Source organism: Cebus imitator, unplaced genomic scaffold, assembly GCF_001604975.1.
Source record: "Cebus imitator isolate Cc_AM_T3 unplaced genomic scaffold, Cebus_imitator-1.0 Scaffold228, whole genome shotgun sequence".
NCBI classification, from domain to species: Eukaryota; Metazoa; Chordata; class Mammalia; order Primates; family Cebidae; genus Cebus; species Cebus imitator.
In genome coordinates, this window is record NW_016107543.1 from 2960545 (window position 1) to 2971477 (window position 10933).

General features: G+C 54.6%; 1 protein-coding gene and 1 non-coding gene across 17 annotated transcripts in view; both read right to left on the minus strand.

The window, feature by feature from the left end:
* Nucleotides 1–182: 182 nt before the first annotated feature.
* MED24 (mediator complex subunit 24) overlaps nucleotides 183–10933 on the minus strand; it is a 40375-nt gene continuing 29624 nt past the window's right edge. For 9 of the 16 annotated variants that reach the window (XM_037727377.1, XM_037727378.1, XM_037727379.1 and 6 more), the window contains 13 exons: nucleotides 10079–10221; nucleotides 9489–9526; nucleotides 8928–9010; nucleotides 8397–8575; nucleotides 8185–8284; nucleotides 7385–7560; nucleotides 3968–4232; nucleotides 3483–3664; nucleotides 3284–3374; nucleotides 2904–3003; nucleotides 1277–1357; nucleotides 854–1002; nucleotides 185–706 (listed from right to left, as the gene is read on the minus strand). In XM_037727377.1, the coding sequence (XP_037583305.1) occupies nucleotides 590–706; nucleotides 854–1002; nucleotides 1277–1357; nucleotides 2904–3003; nucleotides 3284–3374; nucleotides 3483–3664; nucleotides 3968–4232; nucleotides 7385–7560; nucleotides 8185–8284; nucleotides 8397–8575; nucleotides 8928–9010; nucleotides 9489–9526; nucleotides 10079–10221 (1704 nt within the window). In that variant the 3' untranslated portion in view covers nucleotides 185–589. Of the gene's footprint in view, nucleotides 707–853; nucleotides 1003–1276; nucleotides 1358–2276; nucleotides 2363–2903; nucleotides 3004–3283; nucleotides 3375–3482; nucleotides 3665–3967; nucleotides 4233–7384; nucleotides 7561–8184; nucleotides 8285–8396; nucleotides 8576–8927; nucleotides 9011–9488; nucleotides 9527–10078; nucleotides 10222–10933 lie in introns of those variants that run through there. The other 7 variants (XM_017497112.2, XM_037727376.1, XM_037727374.1 and 4 more) reach the window with 6 other exon arrangements.
* LOC119466788 lies at nucleotides 9076–9179 on the minus strand. The gene has a single exon (XR_005195266.1). It is a non-coding gene; the product is annotated as a small nucleolar RNA SNORD124 (small nucleolar RNA).

Sequence of the window (10933 nt, forward strand, 5' to 3'; positions counted from 1 at the left end):
CTCCTCTTCCTCCTCCTCCTCCTCTTCCTCCTCCTCCTCTTCCTCCTCTTCCTCCTCCTCCTCTTCCTCCTCCTCCTCCTCCTCACCACAGGAGTGAGCTGTTCCCTGGCCACAGCAGGGAGTCCAGGGAGAGGATGCTATGCCCTGTCCCGGATGGCACCGACATGGAGAGCTCTTAGTCACAAAGTGATCCACAAGGAGCTTTATTTACAAATAAACGAAGGTAGACTTCCTTCACGTATTACAAAAGAAATATATGTACATATATATACACTGTGCATCTAGAAAGTTCCTCAGATGTAAGACTGCTCCTGGACTGGGGTGGGCGAACACAGGGGTGACCACCGGGCCGAGGGGCCAGGCTGCTCATGCTCCTCAGGTACCGGCAGACTCGGAGGAAATTTCGAAAGAAGAAACAGGGAGACATCCTGGAGGTCAGGAGTCAGGAGCAGGAACGGGAAGCTGCGGAGGCTCTTGCACCATGTAGGGCAGATGTTAGCCACGACGCCTCATCTTTCCTCACTGCTCCCCTTGAAGGCTCCTGGGGCTGGGCCCATCCCCAGCGCCCACTGTGGCCATGCCAAGCCCCTCAAAGTGCAGCAATGGCTTTAGCAGCCACCTGGCGGCCCAGGGGCAGGCTGAGGTCCGTGATGGCCAGAACTACTTTGGGGCTGGACATGGCTGACACCTTCACCAGTTCTGACACCTGCCACAGACAGACAGACGCTGCTTGCAGGACAGCTGGTGGCAGGTGTGCTGTCCCAGAGGAAAGAGGCCCCTCCCTGCAGCAAGGGCTGCCCAAGGCCCCAGCAACTGCGGGAGAGGGTGGTACCCCAGGGAGGGCGGTACTCACAGTGGTGAAGGGCAGGAACTGTAGGACACTGCCTCGGCCGCCCTGCTCCAGGCAGTCCACACACTCCTCCATGAACCACTGCACGAACTGGGTGTGAGGGCCGGCGGTTCGAGACCCCAGGATGGATGAGATGAGCAGGAACAGGTTGGCTGTGGAGAATGGGGGGAGAGCGACAGGAGGGCGTTTCCTGAGAGGGGGTGAAGTCAGGCTCTGGGAGAAGGTGGGACTGAAAAGGGAAAAGAAGGTCGTGCTGAGGACGCCCACAAAACGGGGCGTCAGAGAGAAAATATAAAAGGCACTGGGGAGGGGAGAAAGGGGAACTAGACAGGAGCCTGGGGGCCAGGACAGCCAGCAACGAGGGGCATGAGGGGAAGGGAGGGGCACCGGGAGGCCCCAGGTTCAGCAGCAGGGTGGGGGACTCACCCAGGACTCGGTTCAGAGGGTCCCTCATGTTGACCGTGTGGAGCTGAGAGGCTGACAGGGAGCTGCTCATGGACCGGTCTGCTGTGGGGCCGAGCAGATGGAGCGCTGGGAAACAGCCTGCCGAGTGCAAAAGCAGTGCTCCCCGGGGATGCCCCTACCCAAATTTCACCCAGCGGATGTAACTGGTATATGGAGAGCCCAGAGAAGACCCTGAGATCACGAGCACAGAGGGAGGCCGGGCACCATGGCTTACTCCTGTAATCCCAGCATTCTGGGAGGCTGAGGCAGGAGGATCGCTTGAGCCCAGGAGTTTGAGACCAGCCTTGGCAACTAGTGAGACCCCATCTCTACAAAAAACATAAAAATCAGCTGGGCGTGGTGCCAAAGCCTATAGTCCCAGCTCTTGGGGAGGCTGAGGCAGACTGCTTGAGCCTAGGAGAACAAGGCTGTATTGAGCCAAGATGGTGCCACTGTACTCCAGCCTGAGCTACACAGCAAGCCCCTGTCTCAAAAAAACAGGCCGGGCACGGTGGCTCATACCTGCAATCCCAGCACTTTGGGAGGCTACGGCAGGTGGATCACCTGAGGTCAGGAGTTTGAGACCAGCCTGACCCATATGGTGAAACCCCGCCTCTACTGAAAATACAAAAATTAGCCAGGCTAGGTGGCAGGCACCTGTAGTCCCAGCTACTCAGGAGGCTGAGGCAGGAAAATTGCTTAAGCCTAGGAGGCAGAGGCTGCAGTGAGCCGAGATCACGCCACTGCACTCCAGCCTGGACAAGAGAGAGAGACTCTAACTCAAAAAATAAAAAGGGCACAGAGGGGCCTCAGATACAGAGAGATCCCAACGGAGAAGAGAGAAAAACTAACGTGTAGTGAGCACACAGGGCCAGGGGCCCTTGGCATTTCCTCCTCACAACACGCCATTTATAGACGAGAAACCCAGACAGGGGCTGGCTCAGTCACTAGCTAAAGGTCACAGGGCTTGGAGGTGGCAGACCTAGCATCTTTCTTCTGATCAAGTGTTTAGTTGGTCCCATAGTCCCTAAAAGCCTTCAGAAAAACGTCCAGGCTCAGGATTAATCTCTAAAAACAGGAAAATTTAAATGCCACAGAAGGAGCCCTTGACAGGAAGCCTGGCAGGGAGGGGAGGACAGTGAGAAGGATAACCTCCAGGGAAGTAGCGGGGGGCGTGCCCTTTAGGCAGGAAGGTGGGGAGTAGCCCTAAGCCCCAGCCCGGGCCTCTCCGGGCATGTTTGGGGGAAGGAAGGAAGGTCAGAGCTGGTGAGTCAATGGTACAGGCTGTGCCTGAGGCAGTGAACTCACTTGGGTAGCTTGTCATCCCCTCAACCCTGGGGTAAGGAAGTGGGCAGGGGGTTGGGGTGGAACTATGGGCCAGGCTAGACCTGAGCAGAGGAGCTTCAACCCTCAGGGAGCGAGAACAGCAACGTCTTCTCCAGGGGCAGGACACAGAGCACCCCCTTGGGGGATAGAACAGCACAGGTCCCTGCCATACCCTCTCTGACCAGCTGCAAAGATGCCTCCAGCTGGGGCAGCAGCAGAGCGGCAGCATCAGGGAGTGAGCTCCCAGGAAAGGGAGCAGCGTGCTGCCAGCTCACACACTCACTGGGGCTCGAAAGGACATTGGCGTCATCCTCATTGGAGCTCAGCAGTCGCATCAACTTCGAAGGCTGCACGTCGTCCAGGGGGAAGAGGCTGATGTAATCCTAGAGGGTGTGAAAGTCCCTGTTATATACCCCTAAATCCCTCAGTTTCCAGCTGTCAAGGAAAAGAGCTGGAGCTCCAATTTGAGTGAGGTCAGCACGGCCAGCAGGGTCTCAGCCCCTCTCTCCTCACTCCCTCCCACAATCCTACAGGACCCTCGTACCCACAGGCAGTCTGGGCCACACGAGCCACCCGCAGATCCCTGACCAATCACACCACATCTGCTTCCCTCAGGAAGTGCTGAATCCTTAGGAAATGAACAAGTGAATGGAGGGGCCCTACCTCAATGTCTTCGCGGTGTCTTTTCTTCTGGCGGGTGGACGCCTGTCCCTTGTGGGAGGAGTAGGAACTGAGGGCACACCACACGGCCAGCCTGGCAAAGGGTTCCAGAAAAAGGGGGAGAGTGAGAGAGCCCCAGGGCTGTGTCTGACTGGGCTCTCCAAAGTCCCAGGGTGGTACCAAGCTCTGAAGAGAATCCTACTTGGCAAGAGCGGTGCCCGGGGGGTCCATGAGGCTGTGCCACTTGGAGGAGTCAGTGAGCAGGCCAGGCAGGATGTGGCCCAGCAGGACCAGCGTCACTTGCTGCATGTCCAGGCAGAAGATGGAGTAGAGTAGCTCCACCGCCCGCAGCGTGTGCTCCTTCCGCGTCTCCTTCAGCAGCTCCTGGTGCGTGGGAACGGGGGCAGTTTAGGAGCCAGGGGCCCAGGATCTGAGGCGCTGACACCCTGCCACTCCAGCATGGCTGTCCAGGAAGGCCCGCAGAGGGGCCCCAGGTGCTGCTGCACCCCTCAGGCCGGATCCCAGCCTCTGGCCAGAGCCCTCCAAGGAGGCAACCCCGAGGCGAGGCATCCCCAGGGGGCCATCCGGCTCACTGCAGCCTCTCAGGGAAGGCTGGCTGACCAGGCCAGGTGTGGGGAACCAGGGCACGGGACCCACAACAGCCCACAGCCACTCCAGCCCAAGTACCTTAATCAGGTTGTTGCAGAACCAGTAGACACCGCCCATGTGCAGCAGGGTGTCGAAGATGTGGATGGAGCGGCTGTCCACCCAGCCCTTCTCCAGCACCTTGGCAAAGATGTCCGTCAGTACCTCCTTGATGGGCCGCTTGGGGGGCAGTAGGTTCCAGTAGGGCATCGTGTCCACCCCGGTGGAGGGAAACTTGATCTGCGTGGCTGTCTGCTGCAGCACATCCGCGCACATGCGCTCCAGGATGGAGTTCATGATCACCACCCTGGGGGGGCCAAGAGGACCTGAGGCTCAGGTGCCACTGTGCGGCGGGGAGGGGAGGGGAGGTAAGGAAATACCCATGCCAGACTTTCCCCTGGACTTGGGTGACGGAAATCTCCCTCAGGAATTAACCCAGTTCTATGCTGGGGGAGGGGACACCCCAGGTGACCTGGCCGCAACCCTGCTCCTGGCAGGTCTCTCACCTGCAGTGCACAAAGCCTATAAACAGGGACTGGGCAGGGGCTTTCCTCCCCCTGGCCACTCCAGCCAGATATTCACATTTTTCTTCCCTCACTCTCCAACTTCCCCCATTCTCCAGGCCTGGGCCCTGCCAACTTGCAGCATAAATAAACACAATCACTTCCCCCTGGGCCACTTGGGGGTCCCCGCCCAGCCCTGGCCTCCTCCCAAAGAAAACAGTTCCTTCCAGGAGAGGGCCAAGGGCTACCCCACAGGATTCTTCCCGGCCCCTGGTAGCTGGGCAGACAAAAGTGTATATCCAGGAATTTTCACAAGGAAAGAGGCTTCGGATGTGAATACAGACCTGGCAGAGTGCTGGCTGTTCCTGGAATGCGGGGTGGCTCTGGGAAAGCTGCTATGACTTTTAGAGCCACTTTTCTCACCTGCACAATAGAGTCACAGACTTCCCTCTATCCCTTACCCAGATAGGACTTAGGAAGCTTAGAATGGATTACACCAGAGCAAAAGCTCCCAGTAGGGGCGGGGGAGGAGGGGCAGAAATGAGAGAAGAAAGTAAAAAGAAGGAAGCAAGAGGAAGATGAGAGGTCCTTTTCCAGACCCTCCCAAACCTCATTCAGCTCAATGCTTTCCCTTCTCTCTATTAAGACATCTTCAGGGCCAGGTGCGGTGGCTCACGCCTGTAATCCTAGCACTTTGGGAGGCCGAGGTGGGTGGATCACCTGACGTCAGGAGTTCAAAACCAGCCTGGCCATCATGGTGAAACCCCATCTTAAAAATAAATAAATAAGGGTCGGGCGCGGTGACTCAAGCCTGTAATCCCAGCACTTTGGGAGGCCGAGGCAGGTGGATCACGAGGTCAAGAGATCGAGACCATCCTGGTCAACACGGTGAAACCCCGTCTCTACTAAAAATACAAAAAAAAATCAGCTGGGCATGGTGGCGTGTGCCTGTAATCCCAGCTACTCAGGAGGTTGAGGCAGGAGAATTGCCTGAACCCAGGAGGCGGAGGTTGCGGTGAGCCGAGATCACGCCATGCACTCCAGCCTGGGTAACAAGAGCAAAACTCCATCCCAAAAAAATAAAATAAAATAAATAAATAAATAAATAATTTGAAAATTAAAAAAAAAAAAGACATCTTCAGGCTGGGCGTGGTGGCTCACTCCTGTAATCCCAGCACTTTGGAACGCTGAGGTGGGAGGATCACCTGAGGTCAGGAGTTCGAGACCAGCCCGGCCAACATGGCGAAACCCCATCTCTACTAAAAATACAAAAATTAGCTGGGCGTGGTGGTACACGACTGTAATCCCAGCTACTCGGGAGGCTAAGGCAGGAGAATTGCTTGAACCCAGGTGGCGGAGGTTGTGGTGAGCCGAGATCACACCACTGCACTCCTGCCTGGGCAACAGAACAAGACTCCATCTCTAAATAAATAAATAAATGACTTTCTCAACAGCTGCCTTGCGAGGCAACACCCAAAACATATTGGCTGGTGAACACCCATGATCTCAGCAGCACTATTCACTATACCCCAAGGGTGGAAAAAACTCAAGTGTCACAGAGAAGGGATCCTTAAGATGCGGTATTGCCACACAACAGAGGTTTTTATGTTTTTGTTTTTGTTTTGTTTTTTGAGACAGCATCTCACTCTATCATCCAGGCTGGCGTACAGCGGCGCGATCTCGGCTCACAGCAACCACTGCCTCCCAAGTTCAAGCAATTCTCCTGTCTTAGCCTCCCAAGTAGCTGGTGAGATTAGAGGTGCCTGCCACCATGCCCAGCTAATTTTTGTATTTTTAGTAGAGAGGAGGTTTCACCATGTTGGCCACGCTGGTCTTGAACTCCTGACCCCAAGTGATCCACCCGCCTCGGCCTTCCAAAGTCCTGGGATTACAGGCGTGAGCCACCACACCCAGCCCACAACAGAGTATTATTCAGCCTTAAGGAGGAAGGAAATTCTGTCACATGCTAGTACATGGATGAACTTTGAGGAAATCATGGTGAGTGAAGTCAGTTGGTCACGAAAAGTTAAGTACTGTATGATTCCAGTTAAATGAGGCATCTAAAAAGTAATCAAATTCAGCAGGTCTCGGTGAGTCATGCCTGCAATCCTAGCACTTTGGGAGTCCACTTTGAGAGGATCACTTGAGGCCAGGAGTTCAAGACCTAGCAAGATAGTAAGAACATGTTTCTATAAAAAGTAGAAAAAATTAGCCAGGTGTGGGCCTGTAGTCCCAGCTACTCAGGAGGCTGAGGTGGGAGGATCATTTGAGCCCAGAGGTTTGAGGTTGCAGGAAGACTCCCATAGGGCTGGGTCTAGAAAAAAAAAAAAAAAAAAAATTATAAAGTAGTCAAATTCCTAGATGCAGAAAGTAAAACGGTAGTTACCAGGAGCTGGAGGGAGGAAAAAATGGGAAGTTGCTCAGTGGGTACAAAGTTTCGGAGATGCAAGAAGAAAGTTCTGGAGACTTGTTACAAAACAGTGTGAATATACTGAACACTACCGAACAGGACACTTAAACATGGTTAAGATGGCAAATCTTATGTGCTTTTACAATTAAAAACTGAAGAGCCAGGAGGGACAGGAAACTGTCCTAAAAGATAACTGGGAGTGGGGGATGGCCTGTAAAATCTACAGACACATTTCTAGTTCCTAGACAGTTACACAGCTTTGTTCTTTGGAGAGCTAGCTGTCTAGAACTTCAGAATCTGAGGGCAGGATCGTAGCTGTTTGGGATCTGCATTTCTGACACACAGCAGGTGCTGGCGTACAGAGATTTCTGCCATAGAGACACATTATGTGTTGGCCGAGTCAGGTGAGTGAACGCAGGAACAGGAAAGTGAGCGAGTGATCGAGCAGCGTGTTTGCAAAGGTCAGAAAAGAGAGGGGTGCTTGTTATTGGATGGACTTCTCACAACACACCTGCTGGGCCTGAGAAGGGAGAGCGGGTTACTGACCTTTCATTGTAGAACTGCAGGGTGTTCTCGCTAAACAGTGGTCCTGCCAGCTGGCGAATCATCTGCAGAGACTTCTCACGCTCATCTAGCCCCAGCATCCGGACATGGGCCACAAGCCAAGCCACCGCACACACCGCCAGACTGCATACCTTCCCTTTGATGTTATCAGTGATTTTCTAGAGGAGAGGAAAGGTGATGGGCACCATCTATCTCCCATTCCTGGGCCATCACCTTCTCAGCCTCTGTGGGCATCTAAGTGCAGCAGGTGGAGTCCCTAGCGACATTCCACACCTCTCTCCATGAGTTTGATTTTTCCCAGAGCTACCTGGGCCAGAGGGAGTGGCTAAGACTAGATTATACAAAAGATCAGTATCAAAACACGAGCTCCTTGGGCCAGGTGTGGTAACTCACACCCATATTCCCAGGACTTTGGGAGGCTGAGGCGGGCAGATCACAAGGTCAGGAATTCGAGACCAGCCTGACCAACATGGTGAAACCCTGTTTCTACTAAAAATACAAAAATGAGCCAGTCGTAGTGACACACGCCTGTAGTCCCAGCTACTCAGGAGGCTGAGGTGGGAGAATCACTTGAGCTCAGAAGTCAGAGGTTCTGTGAGCCAAGATCACTCCATTGCCATCCAGCCTGGCAACAAGCCAAGACTCAGTCTCAAAAAAACAAACACACAAACAAACAAAAACACATGAGCTCCTGTAGTAAAGGTTTTCTAGCTCTTATGAAATACAACAAGCCATCACTGGCTGGCTCATGGGAGCAAAGGCTGCTGGGAAGGCAGGGCTACCTGGATGGACTCGAAGGCCAGGACCCCGTTCTCCCAGGCATTGAGGATTTCCAAGATGGCGGCTGAGATGCTGAGACAGGCCTCGTGCCACTTCATCTGCCTGTGGGTGTGCGTGGGAGAAGTCACCACAGGGGAGCAGGGGACAGGCTCAGGGAGAGAGTCTTGACCGCACCCTCACCGCCACCCTTGGAATGGGCACCCGGGCCACTGACACCAGCTTCATCTCCGAGGAGTTGTTGAGCAGGGCCACCAGGGACTCCACTTTGGTGGAGTCGGGGCGGAAGCAGGGGTGGTCAGGGTTCAGGATCTTGCCCTCCTCGGGCATGCAGGTCTGCATCCAGGTCTCGAAGAAGGGCACCTCAGCTCCTGAGCGCGACTCGGACAGAATCACCTGGGAAAGGGAAAGAGGGGGCACCAGCCGAGTGGAGGGCGCGGCGCCTGCCTGCCCAGCTAGACCTGGAGCTGCACTGTTTCCCGTCACGTTGCTGCTCCAGCCCAGCCTGAAGACTGGGGACAAACCAGTCCAACGGAGGCAGACGGGGGCTATGCTGCCACCTAGTGGTCAGTGTGCGCATGGGGCTGAAGGGGCCTCTGCAGACTCCAGCCCGGGTGGGCACTTGGTTTCTGAGGCCCACAAAACTAACTGGCTGAGAGGCTGTGGCGGGGCGGGTGGTGAAATGGGGAGAATTCCGGGTTACCTCCTTCCCCTGAGCCCCCGTCCCGGCGGCTCCCCTCTTTCTCACCTCTGAACCATAGGTCTGGGCCACGTGGCACAGCATGAGGAAGGAGATGTCAAACAGCAGGGCCCGGACGGAGGCCGGTTTGGCTGTGGAAGGACGGGACAGCTAAGCTACCAGGGAGAGCCCATGTCTGCGTGGACAGGGATCGGGATTTGTCTCTAGGAAGGTCAGGGACCACGTGGCTCCTTCAAAGCTCTGAGGCTCAGAATCCTTTTCTTGAGTCTCAGTTGGAACATCATCCCTTCCTTGAGACCAAAGGCACCCTCTTCCAGCATACCCAACCAAGTCATAAGGGGTGGGGGGAACGAGACACAGGGATGGTCTGGGAGGAATCCTTTTCCAGCATTATCCACTTTCAAGCTCCGTGGAAGCTTCCATCAGTCATGGCTCTGAGGAGGCAGCACAGCCTCCCCGCGTTGAGCCCAGGTGCCCTCCTCCCTCCCGCGTGCCCTCCTCCCTCCCGCACGCCCTCCTCCCTCCTGCACGCCCTCCTCCCTCCCACATTCTCCCTCCACACCCCTCCTCAGGCCCCACTAGGCCTGCAGATGAACAGGGCTGACTTACTGCTTTCTTCGCTGCCATAGGTTGTGAATTCATTCAAACTGAAAGGAATGGAGACAGGTTGCATTGACCAGAGCATGAACTGAACAGTAGCTGGGCGCTGGTGGCTACACGTGCTCAGAGAGTGGTCGCTAGTGTCTGAGTTACAGGTTAAACTTAAAATGAGACATGCTGCTACAGGAAGAGTATTACTACTGTGAGAAGATTTCCAAGGCCTAGAGAATGGCTCACTGAATGGAACTATGTTCTATATGTCAAATTCCAGGGCAACCAAAAAAGGCAACAGAATTTGAGAGCTGCTTATTAATAACTGGGCATACTCGGAATTCCTCCATGTCCAGTGTTCAACACCTCAACCTTTACCCTCATCTCTTTACCAAACACGTCCACTCCATCCTCAGCTGAAGAGAAAAGAACACTTAGGTGTGAGAACAGGCCCTTCCTACAAGATCTCCAGCCAGGGTGCTCTGCCTCGGCCCGTGGGTCTCTGGATGAGACCCAGACCCAGGCACCTGACTCCTACCCTGCTACCTCCTGCCAACACACATGGCCTCCCCACACACCCTGGGGGTCAGGAGCTTGGCCTTCCTCACTTGATGAATTTCCGGGCGAAGGATTTCAGCTTTCCAGTGGCAGCAGCAGCAGCCAGCAGCAAGTCCAGACTCTTCCCGGATAGCATGTGGCCCAGGACGCCCAGCAGTCCCTCTGGGGACTTAGAGTGGTCTGCATCCATCGTCTGGAGACAGGACAGGAAATCAAGTCCTGAAGAACACTGAAGACCCCCCACCCAAGACACAGCCTAGCCACGTTTTCTCTCTTTCACAACCTGGAATGTAATCTACATCTTTCCGACTTCAATCTGGAAAATCATTCCTAAAACTTATCCTTGCTCTCCAATCCATCCCCCTCGTCTACATTGGCATGAAGGTGGTAAGTTGGGGTGGGCAAGGTCACGGCTGGGAACTTCTCTGTCATTTCCTTTTTTTTTTGAGATGGAGTCTCGCTCTATTGCCTAGGCTGGAGTGCAGCAGTGGTGCAATCTCAGCTCACCATAATCTCCACCTCCCGGGTTCGGCAATTCTCCTGCCTCAGCCTGCCAAGTAGCTGGAATTACAGGTATGCACCATCACACTAGGTGAATTTTGTGTTTTTAGTGGAGATGGAGTTTCACCACATTGGCCAGGCTGGTCTCAGACTCCTGACCTCAAGTGATCTTCCCACCTCAGCCTCCAAAATGTTGGAATTACAGGTGTGAACCACCGTGCCCCACGCCTCTGTTGTTTTCACGTGAGACGGCCTAAGAGAAAGTGCTTACTGCAGTGCCTGATGTACAAATGAAGCTCCCACGGGTATGTGTGCTTCAGTGTGTGTGTGTGCTTCAGTGTGTGTCTTTCAGTGTGTGTGTGTGCTTCAGTGTGTGTGTGTCCTTCAGTGTGTGTGTGTGCTTC